Consider the following 19,908-nt stretch of genomic DNA (forward strand, 5'->3'; position numbering starts at 1 on the left):
CAGGAACAAGGGGCTGCGCGGAGAAATCAGCCTGCGGCGGGACGAGGTGGCCGAGTGGTTAAGGCGATGGACTGCTAATCCATTGTGCTCTGCACGCGTGGGTTCGAATCCCATCCTCGTCGTTCCAATTTTCCGCTGGCCCCGCAGTCATTTTCCTCCTCAGCTCCCTCGGAAGGCTCTCGCGTGTTAGGAGCTTTGGGGAAAACAGCCAGAGAAAGGCACGGATGCCCGTCATCCCTCCCCTTCGCAGGAGAGACTCAGACCACCCACATTTTGGCTCCAGTTTGACCAGATCCCAGAGAAAGGAGGGACCTTCCGAGGGAAGTCGTGGTGGTTGTTGGGCTCTGTCCAACTCGTGGTCTTCCTGTCCTAAGCTCCGTAGCCCCAAGTGCCCAAGATTAGCAGGGAGATCTCGATCTGGGTTTGGGATTGGCTTTCGACTTAGCAAACACTGCTGGACACCGAGAGGGCAGAGCCCTGAGATGGACATGGGGCTTCCTGTTGAGGTCGGGTATAAACACACACGTGCACACGTTGTCCCTCCCTTAGGAAGAAGATAATATTTGGGAGCAGCTTTCAATTTCTGCAGCCTCGGTCCCTGGCGCACAGTAGGTGCTTAGTAAAAGCATGCCCACCGATTAAGCTTCGAGGGAACTTTGTGCCTTGTGTTTGTTCTGTGGAAAGAGCTGAAGCTGGGCCCCAGAGGAGTGACCCTCTCCCCAGAGGAAGATCTGACCCAGTGATAATCTTTGGGATGGGACTCAGCCTCAAGAAGGCAGGGCCAAACCAGGGCTCTCCCTACCCATGGCCAAGGAACTGAGGAAGAAAAGGGAAGCTCATGAATTCATTGGACCTCACAGCCAGCCAGAGTCAATGCCCAGTCCTGATTGCTCCCGGCCACCACCACCAGAACAGAAACAGCCAGAATTTATTAGCATCTTAAGGAGGACATTTTCATGTTGGATTCTCATAACCCTGCCAATTAGGTGCTGTTATTATCCCTGTTTTTACAGATGAAGAAACTGAGGCAAATGGGTTGTTCAGTCACGCAGCTAGACTGTGTCGGAGGTTGTATTTGAACTCAGGTCTTCCTGATTCCAGGCTCTGAAGGGTTTGAGATGATCACTTAGTCTAACCGCCTCAGAATTCAGAGGGCGCCCTATTCCAAATCCAGAATGCTTCCTACTGCTAAAAACCCCCTCTAAAGCTAATTACATTAAGGCTGCTATGTACCACCCCCTCCCATACTGAAGTAAGCACGCTGGCATTGGAGTCAGAACTGAATTGTCAGAATTGTCACAATCTCAGAATTGGAAGGCAGCCCAGAGACCAGTTAACCCAATCCATACACTCCCTACTGGGACAGCTAGGTCTGGGTTCAAGAAGACTCATCTTTGTGAGTTCAAATCCTGCCTTAGATACTTATTAGCTGAGTGACCCTGGGCAAGTCACTTAACCCTGTTTGCCTCAGTTTCCCCATCTGTAAAATGAGCTGGTGAAGGAAGTGGCAAACCACTCCAATATCTCTGCCAAGAAAATCCCAAATGGGGTCATGGGGAATGCTCACCCAGGCCTGGCTTGAAGCCCTCCAGTGTTGGGGAGCTCATTGCCTTTCACGACAGCCTATTCCGTTTTGAGATGGCTCCTCTCCTGGTTGGGAAATTTTTCCAGACATCCAGCTTTAGTCGGCTCCTTTAATCTTCCACCCAATGCTGGTTCTCTTCTGGGGCCTGGAAGAGCAAGTCTGTCCTTAGCCTCTGGCCCATAACAGCCTTCAGGATCTTGGGAGACAGCTCAGTTTGTCATCTGCCCAGGCCAAACGAACCCAGTTCCTTCAATTGACCCTCATGGACTCAAAACCCTTCACCACCCACTTGTGCCTTTCAGATGGATGCCCACTTAGCAACATCCTTCCTAAAAGGTGAGGTGTCGACCACAACACTCCTGGTTGGGAGTCTGAGCAGCAGGGGAGGGATGTTGAGAATGAGGCCACAGGGGACCTGGGAAGGCAGATGGGGCCGGGGCGGGGGGAGGGGGGAAGATAGTGGGGTTCTTGTTTTTAAAATTTTACCTATGAATGTTTATTTTTTACACTACATTTATTTCCAAATTATTCCCCCGTTTTATCTATATAGATAAGGTATGTGTGTGTGTGTGTGTGTGTGTGTGTGTGTGTGTGTGTGTGTAGGTGTAGGCAAAAGGCTATGATACCAAAACCACAGCTGTAACACCCCCTCCCTCCACACACACACCTGTGGCCCACCACCTCTCTACCAACAAGAAGGTCACATGTTTCAAGGTCATTCATCTGGAATCAGTATTAAACATTGAATTTTTTTTTTCTGAGTTCTGTTATCATTCAATGTTGTCTCCCTTTATGTTAATTTAACTTGCATATTGTTACACTATCATCTTAGTTCACATATCATTCTCTTGGTTATGCTTCGCTCCCTACTGGTTCATACAGACTTTCTCATGTTTCTCTGGGTTGCTCCGATTTCTTCCTTGTGGTACAATAATATTTCTCTCCTCTGATAAGGAAAGGGGGAAAAAGGACAGCATGGGGGGGGGGAGGCAGGAGGACCTGACTTCAAGGCCTGCCCAGGGCCCATGCCAGCTTTATTCTGACAGTACATCTTTTCTGTTTATTTTCATTAGTATGGGTTTACAATATTTCTCTTTTTTTTTTTGCCCTGAATAGTATTTTTATTTTTCCAATTACATGTAAAGATAGTTTTCAACATTCATTTTTGTCCTTTCCCTTTTTTATGATCTCTTTGGGATACAGACTTAGAAGTGGTATTGCTGGGTCAAAGGGTATGTACAATTGTATAGCCCTTTGAGGCTGGATAGCTCTGTTTCTCAATACCTGGGCAGCTCTCTCTAGAGAAAGTGCCACCCTTCCTCAAATGATCTCAGAATATGGACAGGCAGTTTTCAGATGAAGAACTTAAAGAGCTACTTATAGTTATATGAAACAATGCTCTAAATCATTATTGATTAGAGAAATAAAAATTAAAACAACTCTGAGGCACCACCTCATACCTAGTAGATTGGCTAATATGACAGAAAAGAAAAATGATAAAAGTTGGAGAAGGCGTGGGAAAATTGGAATACTAATGTATTGTTGGTGGAGTTGTGAACTGATTCAACCATTCTGGAGAGCAATTTGGAACTATGCCCAAAGGGCTATAAAATTGTACATACCCTTTGACCCAGCAGTACCACTTCTAAGTCTGTATCCCAAAGAGATCATAAAAAAGCGGGAAGGACAAAAATGAATGTTGAAAATTATCTTTACATGTAATTGGAAAAATAAAAATACTATTCAGGGCAAAAAAAAAAAAGAGAAATATTGTAAACCCATACTAATGAAAATAAACAGAAAAGATGTACTGTCAGAAGAAAATGTACCATCCTCCTCGGCTATGGTACCAGATCCAAGCCTAGTTCCTACATCCACATATCAGTCAATCCAGCTCTTCAAAGTCATAGGTCACCTCATTTGTCTCCTTTCTCTATTTTGCAGAAAGTGCTGAAAGCAACTTTCTTTTTTAACATTCAGCATGGAAACGTTTTTCCTGTCCATAATGTTGAGATATAAGGTCAATAATGAAATTATTGGGTCAAAATTATTTTCTTCCCAAATTCCAAGTTGCTTTCCAGAATGATGGGCCAACTGGAAGCCCTACCAATGCTTCATTACTATTTCTCATATCTCACTGTCCCCTTCCCCAACTCAGTCTTTTTTTCATCCTTGAAAACAACGGGTTTGTGGAGAATCCTTGGGTTGCTAGCACTTGCGTTTCTCTAATTATTTGTGATTTGGAGCTGATGGATTTCATTCTGTCTTTTGAAACCTGTTTCTATTGGGGAGAGGCTCTTAGTCTGATATCTTTGTGTCACTTCCCTATGCATTTTTGGATGTCAGTCTTTTGTCAAATGTTTGATGCAATGCTTTTTTTCTCCCAGCCTATAACGTCTTTTGTTTAGTCTAGTCTGGCTTGTGCAAAAGCACAACTTTACATTTCTGGGCATTGAAATTAGCTATTTGAGACATGGGATTTCCTATTATGGTTGAAACTGTTTATATCGTATACAATTTGATGTGTGTTGGTTTCTGGTTGTGGATGGAGTCAAATCAAATAAAGAAGCATTTAATACCCTTACCATGTTCCAAGCATTGTGCTAAGTGCTGGGATATAAAGAAAGGGAAAAAAATACCCCCTGCCTGGAAGGAGCTTACCATCTGATGGGGGAGACTACTTGTCAACAACTTTGTACAAACAAGCTATGTTCAGGGTACATTAGAAATCACCCTAAAGAAGTGTTTGAATTAAGGGGATCCACCAGGGCTGCTCAAGGTGGAATCTGAGCTCTATCCTCTGCCAAGAAGTCAAGGTCTCTTCCATGTCACATTGAAGCCTCATGGGGTGACTGCTCTGGAGGGAACTAGAGAGGTTGCATAAACCATGACAGAAGACCACAAACTCTGGGCAACTGAGCTCAGCTCACAGAGGTTCCTCAAGATGAAAGTTTTGGCCACAGCAAGGTTTAAAAAAGTAAAAATTTTATTGTTTTTCAGTTGTACTACTCTTTGTGACTGCATTTGGGGTTTTCTTGGCAAAGACACTGGAGTATTTGCTATTTCCTCCTGCAACATTTTACAGATAGGAAATGGAGGCAAACAGGGTGAAGGGACTCGCCCAGGGTCACACAGCTAGTGTCTGAGACCAGATTTGTCATCATCAGGTCCGGAGCTCTGTGCACTGTGGCACCACCTAGCGGCCTCAAAACTCTATTGCTGCCTTTTTATTCGCTGCCTTTACCTAACAGTCTAAATGACTGTTATGCCTCTGCCCAACGAAATGTCGCAAAGACGATGAACAAGGTCTTATTGATCCTAGATACCCAGGAGTGGGAAACCTGCAGTGTCAAGGCCATAAGCGGTCCTCTAGGTCCTCAAGTACGGCCCTTTGACTAAATCCAAACTTCACAGAACAAATCCCCTTAATAGGATTTGTTTTGCAAAACTTGGACCCCACACCCAAGGACCTAGAAGGCCCCAACATGACCCTGAGGCTGCAGGTTCCCCACCCCGTTAGACCCACAGCTAGAAGGGGCCCAGAGAGGCCATCTAGTCTAACTCTCACATTTTATAGATGAGGAACTGGGGCTCAGATTTTAAGTGACTTGCCCAGGATCACACAGTCAGTATGGGAAGCAACTAAACCCTCTGAAGCAGAGATAGGAAGTGTGGTGTATCAGTCAGCCCCTCCATCCACCAACATGGTGGCGCCCCCCCCCCCTTCCTCTCAGACAGCCCAAGAGCCTGGGCAATAGTGATGCTTCCAGCCCAATGTCAAATTGTTCAACCTCTGAAATGATGGGATTTTATCAGTGGAAATGACACGAGAGGAGAGACCTGGTCATCTGCTTTGCTGCTGCCCCTAAGGACCATGGGACCTTCCCACCCAACTGTCCACATGCATTGACTCTGTTGTCTTTCCCACTGGAATGGGAGCTCTGGGAGGGCAGGCACATTCTGACTTCTTAGTTGGGGCTTGGTTCGTTCTAAGTGCTTAATAAAGGCTGTGTCATTCGTTCAAGTGTCTAACGTCAGATATGAACCTGGCTCTTTCTTACTCCAATGCAGCATTTTGTCCACTGCACCAACACCACCTTCAGGCCTGATTTTTGTGTTTTATTTGCCATATTGTTTGAATTTTCCAAATCCTGTCCTCCAGGTCCAAAGGGCTGGTGTCTGCATTGGCCCCACACCAATGGGCCAGATCCTCCCTCCCACACAATGAGTATTATCCAAGCCCCACCCCTCCCCCACCAGGCCCTTGGCTTACAATGGACTCAGAAGTCCCATCTTCCTTAAGCTTGGTAAGGAAGAGGCCTCACCATTTGCTTCCTCACTATCTCTTTCCAGACTTTCTTTGCCCACAGAGGGGACTCCACAAGGGATGCCAGCTGAGAATCAGTTTAGCTGCTGTTAAGGGTACTGAATGTCCAATGCAGGGCCCGACTGGACAGAACCAGGCTTGAGCCCGGGGCCAGAGGCTGTACCAATGGATGCGGCAACCACGTTCAAGAAGAGGAAGGAATAGCCAGACTTGTTGTAAAAAGCCAACCATTTATTCCCCATACCAAACATCAGTTCTCTCCAGAAGTGCTGGGATAGCTGACCTGGGGCTCCCTATTGGAAGCCTAGCTTGGGGCACAGACTCCTCAATTACACAGGGTCATGGAAATCAGAGTCTGCTTTTTCTCATTTATCGGTAAACTGAGGACCAGAGAGAGATGAAACTTGTTCAAGGATAAAAGCTAAAAGCCCCCAAATGCCTCTCTCCTGGTGTGTTCCATTCCCCTGGCCTCTTGAGCAAGCCTCCCTCAACTCCTAAGCTTCCACTCCAGCTGTCGCCTTTCCTGCCTGATGACCAAGCCCACCATTCCCAGAGTGACCTCTAGATGGAGCCGCTCACCCTTATCCTTCATGTCTGTTACTGCTCTGCTTGCCTGTGGCTGCAGTGCCCAGTGTGGAGCACCAGGTACCAGGTGCTTCCTGATAGCTGCCATGTTGGAGATGTTGGCTTGTGGTGTTGGGGGGGGGGTGTCCCACTTTCCTTGTGGGCTCCTTGAGGGCAGCAGCGCTTAGCTCCTACTGTGTGATGGGCTTCCTAGCCTGCTTTTCCCTATGCCTGGATCCTGCTCATGAGGCTTCCTTGGATCCCTATTCCATGCCAATGCCGCTGTCCAGGGTCCTTCCTGATCCCCAGTTTCCCAGTTCAGTTAGCACTTTGGCCCCCTCTGACATACTAGCCCTAGCTTCATCTTGCATTTGTCCTATGTTATCTGTGAACATTCAGCCTCTCCCAGTACACAGGGAAAGCCTGTCTCATTTTTCTTTGTGTATTCTCAGCCCCTCATACAGTGCCCAGCACATAGTAGGCACTTTAAAAATGTATCTTGGTTATTTGTGCTTGTGTCTTAAATCCCCCAAGGGAACTATAAAACCCCCAAGTGCAGGGCACCATTTTCTTTAAACTTTGTTTCCCCTTCATGCATATCCTAGGTGCTTGATAAATGCTAATTGAATGGAATGCTGATCTCTGAGGAGCTGGACTCTCTGTTTTTCTCTGATACCCACTCTGAACTACAGTTTTATCATCTGTCAAATGGGGACAATGCCAGAAGTGTTCATTATTGTGTGTGTGGAGACTGTTCTGAGATGCTAGCAGAAGTTCCTTGAAAATAGAAGGTACAAACCTTCTGTATAAGTGGAAAAGAGCATGATATGGGATCCTGCTCAGGTGCTAAGTACTCCAGCCACAGCCTGGCAGAGGTAAGGCACCTTCTGCAGAAAAAGGGGAATGGTCTTGGCAGATGTGACAGCACAGATGACAAGACCTGACTCTGACTTTCAGATGATTCCCCAGGTTCCACGGTGAGGGAGGCAGCCTTGTGTACTGGACAGCAGGAGCAAGGTAGCAGGGTGCCAACGGCTGATACAGGTGGGTGATAGGGCTTCTAGACATTCAAGACTGCTTTTTTCCCTGAGTCACTGACAAGGTTCTATCCCTACCAGTCTCTGGCACTCTGTCTTCAATATGTGCTTATCTTTCCCTGCAGAATAGAGGCTCTTTCAGGACAGGGTCTTGTCCTGACACAGGGCCTGGCACAGGGGAGGCCCTTAAGGCTCAGTGATTGAGTTCCCCCTCCCCTTTCCTGCTTTTCTCAAACCCAGGAGCAACCAGAGCAATGAGGACTTCCTGGAGTAGGCCCTGGAACCCTGAAGTGAGGCCTCAAATCTCACCCAGAGGTGGTGGCCACACCAGTCATTAACTCAGCTCACCAGAGCTGCAAACTGGGCTCACCTTTGGCATAGACCTCACTAGTAATACATCTGTGGGACAACAAGGAATTCAGGGTAAAACTTGGCATCACTTCCTCCCCTTTCTACCCACAGGCTCCCTTTAAAGTTTTATCCCAAAGAAAAGATCCCCAGTGAAATTCCCAACTTCACACAGGGCTTGAGCCTAGGAGCAGTCTAGAATGGGATGTCTAACAATGTCCAAGATAAGGGGTTCCTCAACAGAAACCTAGAGCTTCCAGAGGTCACCTGGTCCATGCCCCTGCCTCCAGGGCAGGTCAGCACCTAAATCACCAGCCAGGTGGCCAAACGGACCCTTTTAAGAACTCCTGGAGGGTTGCCCAGAACCAGGAAAAGCTAGGGGGCTTTCATTCACCTTAACAACCTATTAGAAATCTGCCAAGTCATAGCCCTTCCTTAGCAGGCGGGAACTGGTAGCCATTCCCTCCCAAGAATCCATCAGGGGTGGAGGACAGGTGTTGAGATCTTGCCTCCACTGCATCTGCCTGTTCTCACAGCCTGGTTTCTTGTTCCTCAGTCACCCTTCTCTGACCTCCTCCATGTTCTCAGCTCTCTCCTCTCCCAAGCCCCTGGAAAGCTCCTAGCCCCATCCAAGCAGGGCAAGGAAGGAAATGGGGCTGTCTCACAGCAGAGATTTGAAGAGGAAGGAAAGAGAGGCCCCACAGGAGAGGCCTAGGGCCAGGAAGAAAGTCATTAGGGCTCCAGCCACCTCACTCTCATGGGGCAGGACCTGCCTGCAAAGGAGGGGGAGACCAGCTGTTAGAACAGGGGTTCAGCATTCTTCATTCCCCACACTTGGGAACTCTTTGGTTCTGAGTCCTCAGGCTCCCAAGTCTCCCAAGGTCCCTAGGCTTCCAGCGTCTCCCCAAACCAGGCACTATCCTTCCCTCCAGGGGAGAACCCAAGTTCTCTTCTGATACCTGATGCTATGTAGGGACACACTAACTTCTCAGGTCCCTCCTAGCTCTGGCATTCTGGGGCCTATGATGTCTTCAGGCCTATGAGGAAATCATCTTAGCTGTTCACTCACCCCAGGGTTATTCATCCCTCTGCTCCCCAGACAGAGTGGGACAATCCCTTGTATCTCCTCCCTCCAAGGTCTTAGACCTCTTATGGAAAGGTAGGCCCTGGACCTAGACCAGACTGATAGCCTTTTAACCAGCAGGCTTCTAAGGCAAACTCCCCAAAGGTAAGTGTGGCTAGCAGGGTTTGGCAAGGTGCACCTTGACCTCAGGGAAGCTGGCACTGCCCCCTCCAGAAAGGTGGACTTGTCAGCAAGAATTTCCTCATGCTACAGCTGGTAGGGTGGGATCACTTAGTCCAAGCCCCCCTCCCCCCCCACTTTACAGATGAGAAAACAGAGGCCCAGGGAAGCTAGGGAACTCTCCAACAAGAGTTCTAAGTCCAGTGATCTTTCCCCTGAACCATCTGGCCTCTCCATTAGAGGAATGCCCAGTAAGGAGCTCTTCTCTGTCCTGCCACCTCCCCCATTCCCCGCTCACCTGGGCGCTAGGCACATGGTGAGAGATACCAGGTAGCCATTGGAGAGCGCAAAGAGAAGCATGAAAGTGATGAAGCACGCGTCTTGTGGAAAGAGGACTGGCAGATGGGAACGCTTGGGCGTGTGGCACAGCATGAAGAGGGGAACGAACAGGAACCGCAGACAGGCCAGCAGTGGCAGCAGGCGGCCGTCCCCCTCTGGCTGGGGGCCAAGAGCAGCAGAGCGCACCCTTCACCACCTCTGCCAACCCAGACCAGACACCCCCCACCAGGCCCTCCCTGGGATCCCAGAGGAGAAAGCCCAAAGTCGTTGGACCTTATGGGGCAGTGGTGGCCGCGTCCCTTGCTTTACAGGTGGGGATACAGAGAGTGAAGATCCCACTTGGTTCCCAGCCAGCCCAAGGCCCTTTGAGCCTCCCATGGGCCTGGGACACTCACCCACAAGAAGTAGGAGGTCATGCTTCTTCCTAGCCAGTCCATGGTGTTGAAGAGCAGAAAGCAGCAGATGGGGTTAAAGAACTGGCCTGGGGAGGGGAGGGCAGAGGGCCTAGAGGTTCAGGGGAGAAGCAGGGCCTCATCTGCCCTCTCTTAAGTCTCATGGATCATCCATGGATGGAAGGGACCTTCTATTTGACAGATGAGCAATCTGAGGCCCAGGTAGGGGAATGACTTGGACAGGGTCACCCAGCTGGTAAGTGTCTGAGATTGGAACCCAGGCCTTTCAGTCTCTGAGCCAACCTTTTGCCTGCTAGGCAGCTCTGTGGACCCAACTTTGTTTCCAGACCCTAGTCCCAGGTTTTGAGACTGGCTTTCCCTCCCTTCCCTGGTGTCCTCTTCACCCCAAGTTCCCCTTCTTGGCCTCAGCTGCCACTCTAACACTCACTCCACTTTCCGGGGCCCCTGGAGCTGGTCACCATGGCAGTAATGGCCGGAAAGACAGACAGGGTGACTGTGAACACCAGCACAATACATAGAGCCATCAGCCAGATCTGCAAAGCAGAAAGGTGGGCCTGTTGTCTGGAGAAGTGGGAGGGGAGGCAGCAAGGGCCCCACCTACTCCACTCATTCAGGGAGGGAGTTTAGGCAGGGAGAGACCACAGCTACCTGGGAGCCTTAGGTCAAGCCAGACCTGGCTAAAGAAAGGGGGAGGGGGAGAGGGCAGGAGTCTCAGAGGCTTATGGGAGTTACAGTCTCCTCCTGTCCCACTGGGATGTGGAGCAAACCTTTCGGAGGACTGCCAAGACTGAAGGATTTCCAGGCTTGGGCTCCTTCTCTGGCTCTGGCTCCTGGGCCAGCACCACCTTCTGGGGACTCCCAGGAAAGTCATTCTTCTCATCTGGGGGTAGAGGAAGGAAAGGGGTCTTCCAGACCACTCCCACATCATGCATTGGATGTCCCAGAGACCTCTTATTCAACTTATTCCAAACTGAACTGATTGCTTCCCTCCCCAATCCCCTTTTCTCAAACTCTCCTGCTTCTGTCCAAGGTACCACCAGCCTATCAGCAGAACTGGGGCACTGTCCGGCCTTCCCCTCCCCCCACCTTGCTCACCAGCTGCCAAGTCTTGCTGTGGGTACTTTTGTACCATCTCTTGTATCTTGTTTCCCTTTCCCTACTGTAGCTGAGGCCTGAGTGACCTCCAGCACAGGCTGCACCAGCAGTCCCCACTGTGATTCCCTTGCCTTGAGGCCTCCCCCTCTCCAGCCTGTGTTCTTTACTTGGGGATATAGTCCAACTCAGAAAAGCTGGATTCAAGTGCCATCCATGCCTCTACCTTGATGTTTGACCTTGGGTGAGTCATTTAATCTCTCTAGGCCCCAATTTCCTTATCTTTTCAATTAGAGGGTTAGACTCAATAGTGTGGGAGGTCCCCTTGTACTTTGACAGTCCCTGAGCCTGCACTGGCCTGCGTTTCTATCCTGTGGGTCACTGGAGAATTAATAATAATGAAAGCCAACACTGACATAAAGTCCTTTACACATGTACCATTTGGGCCTCTTAACAGCCCTGTGAGGCAGGTGCTATTATACTCTCCATTTTACCAATGAGGAAACTGAGCCTGAGAGATGCTAAATGACTTGCCCAAGGTCATACAGCTAGTAAGCCTCAGGACAGGATTCCAACATTTCTGCAACAGTTGGGTAATTCCTAGCCACTTTAGGGAAAGTGCTTTCTAAGTGCCTAGGGCTGTCCAGACAGGAACACCAAACAGCATTGTCTGCTTCTTGGGGACACAAGGTGGGGCCCCTTCCCCTCACAATATAGTTGAGAAAAGAGGATTTATATATTAAAGGATAAGCCAGGACAGCAGGCAGGGGGTGATGATGGCTAAAGGAGTATGAATAATAATAAATTATAACACTGATTGTATAATATATTATTCATATTAAAATGTAATTATTAGATAATTGTGTGTAACTAATATAATTTCTAATATTGTATTATTTATAATAATATAATGTTAATAACAATAAACCTCCTAGAGATCCTCTGTGGGAGGCAGTGATGATTATCACTGCTAACACCATTTGGCAGAGGCAGTCAGTAACTGCATCTCCAGCTCTCCTGCTTCCAGGGTCAGAGCTCTTTCCTCTAAGCATCCCAGGTTGTATTCACAGGTGGTGTGGGAAGGTGGCCTTGTGGGCTGAGGGGGCCCTCTCGTCCCCCACTCCCACCTCCCCATGCTGCCCTCCAGACCTGATTGACTCACCAGCTTGGAGCAGCTCAGCCCTGGTCTCCAGCTCGTAGGCCTGTGGATGGGGCGTCTTCTTGTCCAGGTAGTAGCGGGCAAACTCCTGTAGTAACACAGACCCAACCAGGCCTTTGTGAAGGATGTGAGGCAATAGGACTCTGCTCCACACTGGGACTTCCTGTCCTCAGGGAACTCACAATCTAGTAATCTAGGGACTGAGGCCCCAGGAGACAGTTCTGAAAACCAATCTGGTCATTGGGGTCAGCTATGAGACCATGAGAAGCCAAAAAAGAAACCAAGGCTCAGAGTGGAAGAATGACTGAGGAAGTCAGTGGCTTTCAACAACGGGATCATAGAGCTAGACCCAGAGAGGACCTTAGAGGTCATGGATTCTAGCCACCTCCGACTAAGAGGGAAAGGACTTATCCCTCCAAGGTCACACAATAAAAAGTTCCAGAGGTAAGATTCAAACATAGGGCCCCTGACTCTAAAACCAGGCCTCTTCCCATTGTACTAAGTGTAATAGAGAAGACTGGAGGAGAAGGAGAGGAGGAGGCAAGGAAAAGTCCCAGAGTGGGCCGCCTCCCTCTTTGCTTTGGACTAAACAGCTGTGTGTCTAACTGGGGCTCCCTAAGCTCACTCATCTTCAGGAGAAGGCAGGCTGCTGGGGGAGAGGACCTCCCCCTTCCTGACTCCACTTGCTCTGGACCCCCCAAACCATTGCCCCTGCAGCCTCTCTCCAGAACAAGAGAGGCCAGGATTAATTTCTCTGCCCTGCCCCCCAAGGTCAGAAGTAGCTAAGCTGCTTCAGGGTGGGGGTGGGAGTGGGGTTAGAGGCTTCCAGGAGAGGTCCTGGACATATATGTTGGCTCACCAAGTGGGAGAGGGACAGGTAGCAGACAATGGAGACAAGGATGCCCACACACGGGGTGATAAAGTACCCGAGGGCAGAGGTCTGGGCATCTACTCCACCTACAATGGGAACAGAAGTTGAGTGCCCAGCCCAGCCAGCCTGGCTCCCAGCTCCTGGATCCCTTCCTAGAACCTCACAGAGCCATGATCCCACCCCTGGGATCCCAAGACTCCCAGCCCCTAGCCAATCCAACTCTCAGCTTGTTGCATTTTCTCCACCCACTACCCTGAACCCAGGAGTTCTAGCCCTGTCTTCAGCTCTTCCTGCCCAATATCCAGCATCTTCCCCAACCAGAGCCCAACATTGTGCCCACACTCACTAGCCATGGACATCAGCATAGCAAGAGCAGCAAAGGTCCCTGCTAAGCCTTGGCCGCTGAGGAAAAGGGTGCTGTAGGTAGGAGGCATGGCCCCCAGCTGCCCAAAGAGACTGCCCTGGAGGATGGCGCAGAAAGCTGAGGGGAAAACCAAACCATGGTCCTCACTGGGCATTGCCCCGAGGGAGCAGAGCAGTGAATGTCCTGGCAGGGGGAGAGGCTGGGGTGGCCCGGAGCACAGGGTCAGCTCCTGTTCTCCTGGGGGGGGCATTCTGTGGCCAGGGTTCAAAGTCTTTTGCAAACTAGGGAATGCTCTCTGCACAAGACAAGAGAAGTAGCTGCCCAGATACTCTCTTCAAGGAGCCCCAGCAATGCCTGCCCAAGCCTTAGAACTCTCAGGAATATACTTTCTTTCTCTAGGAAATGGGGATGACAAATGAAAGATCCCAGTCCAGCTCTGAAATTCTAGGTTCTAAGGACCATTCCAGATCTGGCATTCCATGTTCTATGTTCCCCCCACCTGTCACATTTGGGGTTCTCCCAGTCCTGACATCCTAGATTTGGTTTTGTGTTCTAAGTATTGCCATTCCAGGTTTGGTTCTAGGTTCTAAGGTCTATCTCAGCTCTGAAATTCTAGGTTATTTGCTCTAAGGACTATCTAAGCTCTGGCATTCAATGTTCTATGTTCAAACTTCTCTTCCAAAGCCTGGTATTCTCTGCACTATGTCCCCTCCCAACCCTGACATTCTGGGTTTGGTTCTAGGTCCTAAGGATACTCCCAGCTCTGATGTTCCACATTCAAATGTCCCGTCCAGTTCGGACATTATCTCTGTTCTGTACTCTCTCCTGGCCCTGATGTTCCACGATTGTATCTCCAGACTTGGACTGGGGAATCCCCAGGGCCAGCATGGGGAGGCAGGACTTCAGAGGTGAGGACACATGTCACTCACAGTTGATAAACCAGATGGAGGCCATGGTGATAGAGAAGAAGAGCTCAGGGCTCATGTCCACTTTGACCAGCGCGGCAGTCAGGATGAAGAGTGTCAGGATGCCCAGGAGGCTGCCGAGGATGCGCACCATCTCTGGGATGCTGTGTGTGACCAGAAATAGTTGTGGCTGCGGTCTGCGTGACACTAAGAAAGAGCCAGCTTTGGAGAGGATAAGGAAGTGGCTGAGATGCAGTGTACATGGCTGGGTGGGGTTGACTATGACAGAGAAGCAGTGTGCATGACCGGGTGGAGCTGATGGAGGAGACCATATGTTTCTGTCTTAAGGATCATGGCTGAGGGGACAATGGCTAATAGGATGAAAATATAGTAGGGGCCAAAGTGAGAAATAACTGTACATTTGGTGGGGTTGAGGCTCCCCAGGGAAGTAGAGCTCACCACTGGTAAAGAAAAGAGTTGAGGAGAGTGAACAGTAGTAGAGGCAGCTGAGAAAGGAGAGTCATCCAGTTGTTAAAGTTGAATGCATCCCCAGGGCTTGTGATGTTGCCCTCGGAGGGCTCCCCAGTGACATTGACAATGGCCAGCCGAGCCTGAAAGTACTGAGGGGGGGGATAGAGAAGGAAGCCAGAGTCACCTCCAGCATAAAGTCTCTGGAATGGCCAGATGGTGACCTTGGCCAGCGTGCAGCCGAGAGCTAAACTTTGGTCACAACATGAGCAGAACCTAAAAATCTCCCCAGGGCCATAGTGTGGTATAGTGGGAACAAAAGACTCTAACTTCTCTGGGCCTTAGTTTTCCTTGCTGTAAAATGGGACAGTTTGTATAGAATGCCTCTAAATCTATGATTTCATGAATATGAATACAGAAATATTACCCACATCCCACCTCAGCCAGGTCCCTGAGTTCCAGACCACCACCCTCTCCCCTGACCTTGTCCGCCTGTCTGTCTACTAGGCGGTTAATCTTACCGGAATGGCAGTGATAAAGAAGTTCCAGGGCAGCAGGGTCCCCAGACCAAGGATGAAGAAGCTGGTCCCGACCAGGTGGTAGCTGTGGGGACCCAGGTGGGTGGGGGAGGGGGCAAGTCAGAAACCCAGAACGTCCCCACCCCCTCGGTGAGTGTGAACTACAACTCCCAGCATTCCCTCACCGCTGGCCTGGGCAACCCAGGGCGCGGGGCTGATGGGGATCGTAGTCCTCTTCCCGCCTCACCGCTCTGGGTTGGGAAATTTCGGTCTTTCCCCAGGGTGTAGGTGCCCTACACCCAGCGCCCGGGCTCACCCGTCCTCTGGAACGTCTCCTCTGGCCATGACGGGATTCGGGTTCAAGGGGCCAGGGCAGAGGGAGGGCGTGGATTCTGGAGCTGGGATGGAGAGGACCTGGGCGGGAGGCGCACCTGGAAAGGAGCCCACGTCGCAGCAGAGGCGGGGTTTGGAGCCGGACACCGCGGGGGATGAGGGAAGTAGGCCAGGGCCGCCCCCCACCCCCCGCTCCCCTCGCTGCTCAGCCCAGGCTGCGCTCCGCCCTCCCCCCGGGGGAGGGGAGCTGTAGCGGGGTGCTGGGGGTGAGGAGCAGCTCTCTCTGGCCGGGTGCCTGCAGCCCACCCCCACCCCCGCCCCGCGTGATCCCGCAGCCTCAGCCTCCGGGACCCCAGCGTCGGAACCCCAAGTTTTGTCCTCCGGCCGCCCCCCGCGCACTCACCTGGCTGCCCCACCCCCCGGGAACCGGGCACCTCCTCCTAGGAGCCCGCTGCAGCAGCTGCTGCTCACCTGTGCCCCTCGCCAGGACAGGAGGGCGCCGTGCCCCTGGGCGGGCGGGCCAAGGACAGCGGGGACAAGGTGGCGGCGGCCGAGCTGCAGAGACTGCGGCCTCCCTCGGCCCGAGCCGCGGGGGGGCGGGGGGCACGTGACGTCGGCCCCCTCTGCTCCCGGGCCCACCAAGCCCGCCTCCGGCGGCAGCCCGTCTGCAGAGCTGAAAGATGCTCGGCTGGACAGCTCCCGGCCCCGCGGCGCTGAGAGGCCGCTGGCAGCATGCGGCTTCGGGTGGGGTCCTGGTGCCCTGCCGTCCCCTCACCCCGGGGGACCGGGAGGGGCCGGGCCAGCTCCCCTAGCGGAAAAGTTCAAACCCTCTTTGTTTCCCGCTTGGAAGTTATCCACCCGCTGCTTTGAAGTGACCCGGGCTCCTGGGGATTTGCCATCCGGTTCACTCCTGCCCCCGGAGGCTGGTTACACAGTAGCCTGCCCTGCCCAACACCCGCGCTAAGCCCAGTCACGGCCGGCCCTCTGACTGCTCGCGACGCCGCGTTCCATGTCTGCCCAGGTTGTCCCCGCTGCCTGGAAGGCTCTCTCCCACCTCTGCCAGCCTCCAACTCCCTTCAGTCTTCAAATCAAGGGCCAGCTCCTAGGAGAGCCCTTTTCTGCCCCCTCTCCCGCCAGGGGTTAGCGCCCCCATCCCCGGCACCGCGAGCTCTTTTCAATAAATTCCGTACTTATTTATATGTAAATAAGTCTATAGGTACCCCTTCCCTCCCCCTTACCGACCTGTTTGCCGCCCAGGCCCTGCAGCTTTCTGTGAGGGAAGAAATTGTGGAGGAAGACCCTAACCTTCCTCCTCCTCAGCAGCAACGGCGGCCCAACTGCCACCGACAAACAGAAAGAAGGGGAAGGAAAGGGAACAAGTAGTGATTGTGTTTACTATGGGCCAGGCACTGTGCAAATCGATTTACCAATCTCATTTGAGTCCTGGGAGTGGCAGCCCTCCCTCCACTCCCACTGGCGCTGCTTCTAGCTCAGCCCTGGTAAGTGTGCAGCACATGGAGAAGGGGGCAGCCAGCCTCACCAACAGCCAATCAGCTACCACCCATAGGGCAGGCAAGCGACTTAACGGAAGCAACAAGGTTTTCTGAGGGAGAGTCAAGTAGCAACACATGCCACATCAGTCAAACCACCCTCTCCACTTTGACCCCCATCTGGCCTCAGACCCTGATGGGGACAGCCAAGGCCCCTGAGCCCAAGAGCCTTGGGAAGAGCATCCTAACTGGGTTCCCCATCATCCCCCTGGGCAAAGCCTGCAAGGTCTTGCTTCGAGCAGGGGCTGCAGCCATACCTACTGAAAACCCAGAAAGTGATCTAGTTTGATCAATGAAAAATGACATTAAGAAAATGGCATTAAATTGATTCATTTGAGCATGGAGTGCTGGGCCTGAAGTCAGGAAGACTCCTATTCCTGAGTTCAAATCTGACCTCAGACACTTCCTAGCAGTGTAATCCTGGGCAAGTCACTACACCCTATTTGCCTCAGTTTCCTTATCTGTAAAATGAGCTGGAAAAGGAAATGTCAAACTACTCCAGTATCTCTGCCAAGAAAATCCCAAATGGGGTTAGGAAGAGTCAGAATGTGATTGGATCACAGTATGACCATCTGCTTTGCTATTGCCCCCTAAGGACTATGGGTTGTTTCCATCTGACTTGCAGATGAAACCTTCCTTACGTGAAGTCTCCCCCTTAGGATGAGTCCCTTCAGGGCAAGAACTCTCATCATCTATTTGTAAACATAAAACTTGGCTCAGTACTTTGCTCGAGGTTAGGGCTAAATAAATGCTTTATTCATTCATCAATGTGACTGTATCATACCTACCAGTGGAATGTAAGTTTCCTGAGGTCAGGGTTGGTTTCATTTTTGTCTTTGGATTTTCAGCTACTCTTAGCTTAACAAACATTTGCTCAATTATCTTTCAGTTGTATGGTGACCTCATTTGGGGTTTCCTTGGAAGGGATACTATTTCCTTCTCCAGCTCATTTTAGATAAGGAAACTGAGGCAAACAGGCTAAGTAACTTGTCCAGGTTCTCAGAGATAGTCAGTCAGTGTGTAAGACCAGATTTGAACTCAGGAAGATGATTCTTCCTGACTTTAGACTCAAAACTCTATCCACTGGGTCACCTAGCTACTCTGATTGAATTGTTCAAAGTCCAAGCTGCTCCCATGCACAACTCAATCATTCTCAAGGGAATGGCCTCAGTGGGTCACCCTGGACTCAGGACACTGGGTGGTCTTCACATCTCATCGAGAAGCTGGGGTCTAAATCCAAAATGTGTCTGTGGGGATGTTCAGAGCGGCTACAGAAGAGGCATCTAAATCCAGAACAATGGGACCATAGGTTTGGAGGGCACAGAGAAGTAAACTAATTTGCCCAAGATCACACAGCTAGAAAGTAGCAGGGATGTAATTTGAATTCAAGATCTCTAATTCTACCACAGTGCCTCTTGACCTGTCCCCTCTTGATTACCCTCTCCACAGATGTTATCTCCATTTTGCTGAAGAGGAAACCAAGGCTCTAAAAGGGGAAATAACTTTTCCAAGAACTCGTGATAAATTGGTCATAGATCTGTGTCTTGGAGTCCCCACACTCCGACTCCAGACCACTTTCCTAGAGTGATGATGATAATAATAATAAAATCTAGAGGGATAGAAATCGGGCTCCCTTTGGAATGGGGAGGGCAGACAGAGAGGGATTTATGACTATGGGCCACACAAGAAGACCCACGAAGTCCCTTCCCATCAGTCAAATTGAAGTATAGCAAGTAAGCCTATATGGCTGGATCATACTGTGTGTGGAGGGGAACAAAGTGAACAGCTTTAAATGTTTAACAGAGGAGTTTATTTTGATCCTACAGGTTATAAGAGTAACTGGAATTTAATGAACAGGGATGGGGGTAACATGGTCAGATCAGCTTTTCAGGGAAACCACCTTGGCAGCTGTTTAGAGAATGGACAAGAATGGGGAGAGACTGGAGGCAGGGAGACTGATTGCAAGGCTACTGTAATAGCCCAGCAAGAAGTAATGAGAGCTCCAACTATAGTGCTGACTGGGTGGAGAAAAGAAAATGGCAGCAAGAGACATTGGGGAGGCAGAATCAACAAGTCTGAAACTGATCTGAGACATGGCAGGAGAGTGAGGAGCAGGGAGAGTGCCCAGATTGTGAACCTGAAAGAATGGCAGGGACCTTGGGATTCTGGGGGGATCCTTTCGCTTGATTTGTGCCTTTGATCCCATCTCCTTCCAATTTCCCCAGTCGATTTCCTCTACTATCAGCTCTACTGTCTCACTAATGTTCAGTCTCTTAATATCTTGGGTTTCTTCCTGGCTGCCTGCAGACACACCCACAGCTTATCCTTAAAAAAAGAAAAGCCTCACTTGATCCAAACAGTGTCACTAACGATCAGTCTCTAACTTCCCCTTTGCGGATAAACTTGCACAAGTCATCCGCCTCTACTTCCTCTCTTTTCTAAATTCTCATCCTTCCACTGGAACCAATTTTCCCCAAGTTATCAAGGACCTCCGTTGCCAAACCCAGTGGCCTTTTCTTAATCCCAACCTTGATCTCTGCAGTGCTGGCCGTTGGTCCCATTCTCTTCTTTGGATTTTCATGACTTTCTCTCTCCTGACTCCTCTTGTCTGTCTGAACACTCCCTCTGCCCTCTTCACTGGTTTTCTCTACATGTCACATGCACAACCTTGGCTCTCTCTCATCAATTCCCATGTGTTTATGAGTATCTGCATGTGTATGATTCTCTAAGAATCAGCCCTGACCTCTCCTGATCTCGTCTCATATCACTCACTGCTTTGTGAACATCTCCAA

General features: G+C 50.5%; 1 protein-coding gene and 1 non-coding gene across 5 annotated transcripts; one reads left to right on the forward strand and one right to left on the reverse strand.

Moving 5' to 3' along the window:
- The first annotated feature begins 40 nt into the window (after positions 1–40).
- TRNAS-GCU (transfer RNA serine (anticodon GCU)) lies at positions 41–122 on the forward strand. The gene has a single exon. It is a non-coding gene; the product is annotated as a tRNA-Ser (tRNA).
- A 6,000-nt stretch (positions 123–6,122) lies between these two features.
- SLC29A2 (solute carrier family 29 member 2) lies at positions 6,123–16,903 on the reverse strand. Of its 4 annotated transcripts, XM_072639189.1 has the most exons (14): positions 15,970–16,085; positions 15,550–15,664; positions 15,237–15,318; positions 14,707–14,867; positions 14,272–14,411; positions 13,325–13,459; positions 12,967–13,064; positions 12,111–12,195; positions 10,624–10,736; positions 10,284–10,389; positions 9,839–9,924; positions 9,403–9,602; positions 8,821–8,898; positions 8,556–8,634 (listed from the first exon to the last, which is right to left on the reverse strand). In XM_072639189.1, exons 2-13 carry the CDS (start codon positions 15,576–15,578, stop codon positions 8,850–8,852), a joined length of 1,284 nt encoding a protein of 427 aa, XP_072495290.1. In that variant the 5' UTR covers positions 15,579–15,664; positions 15,970–16,085; the 3' UTR covers positions 8,556–8,634; positions 8,821–8,849. The 4 variants fall into 4 exon arrangements, with proteins under 4 accessions (XP_072495289.1, XP_072495288.1, XP_072495287.1 ...); XM_072639188.1 differs by lacking the exons at positions 8,821–8,898; positions 15,970–16,085 and adding an exon at positions 16,809–16,903 and having other exon boundaries at positions 6,123–8,634; XM_072639187.1 differs by lacking the exon at positions 8,821–8,898 and having other exon boundaries at positions 6,123–8,634; positions 16,038–16,155.
- Between the last annotated feature and the right edge of the window lie 3,005 nt (positions 16,904–19,908).

This window comes from Notamacropus eugenii, chromosome 2 (genome assembly GCF_028372415.1).
Source record: "Notamacropus eugenii isolate mMacEug1 chromosome 2, mMacEug1.pri_v2, whole genome shotgun sequence".
In the NCBI taxonomy this organism is placed as follows: Eukaryota; Metazoa; Chordata; class Mammalia; order Diprotodontia; family Macropodidae; genus Notamacropus; species Notamacropus eugenii.

Bases quoted from the DNA above. Each gene is read 5' to 3' on its own strand.
- SLC29A2 (XM_072639188.1), bottom strand. From the start codon at position 15,578: ATGGCCAGAGGAGACGTTCCAGAGGACGG. The intron at 12,196-12,966 runs GTGAGCCAACAT...GTGTTACTACAG, and splicing joins ACCTGTCCCTCTCCCACTTG to GAGTTTGCCCGCTACTACCT. The intron at 9,603-9,838 runs GTGAGTGTCCCA...CTTGGCCCCCAG, and splicing joins TGACCTCCTACTTCTTGTGG to CCAGAGGGGGACGGCCGCCT.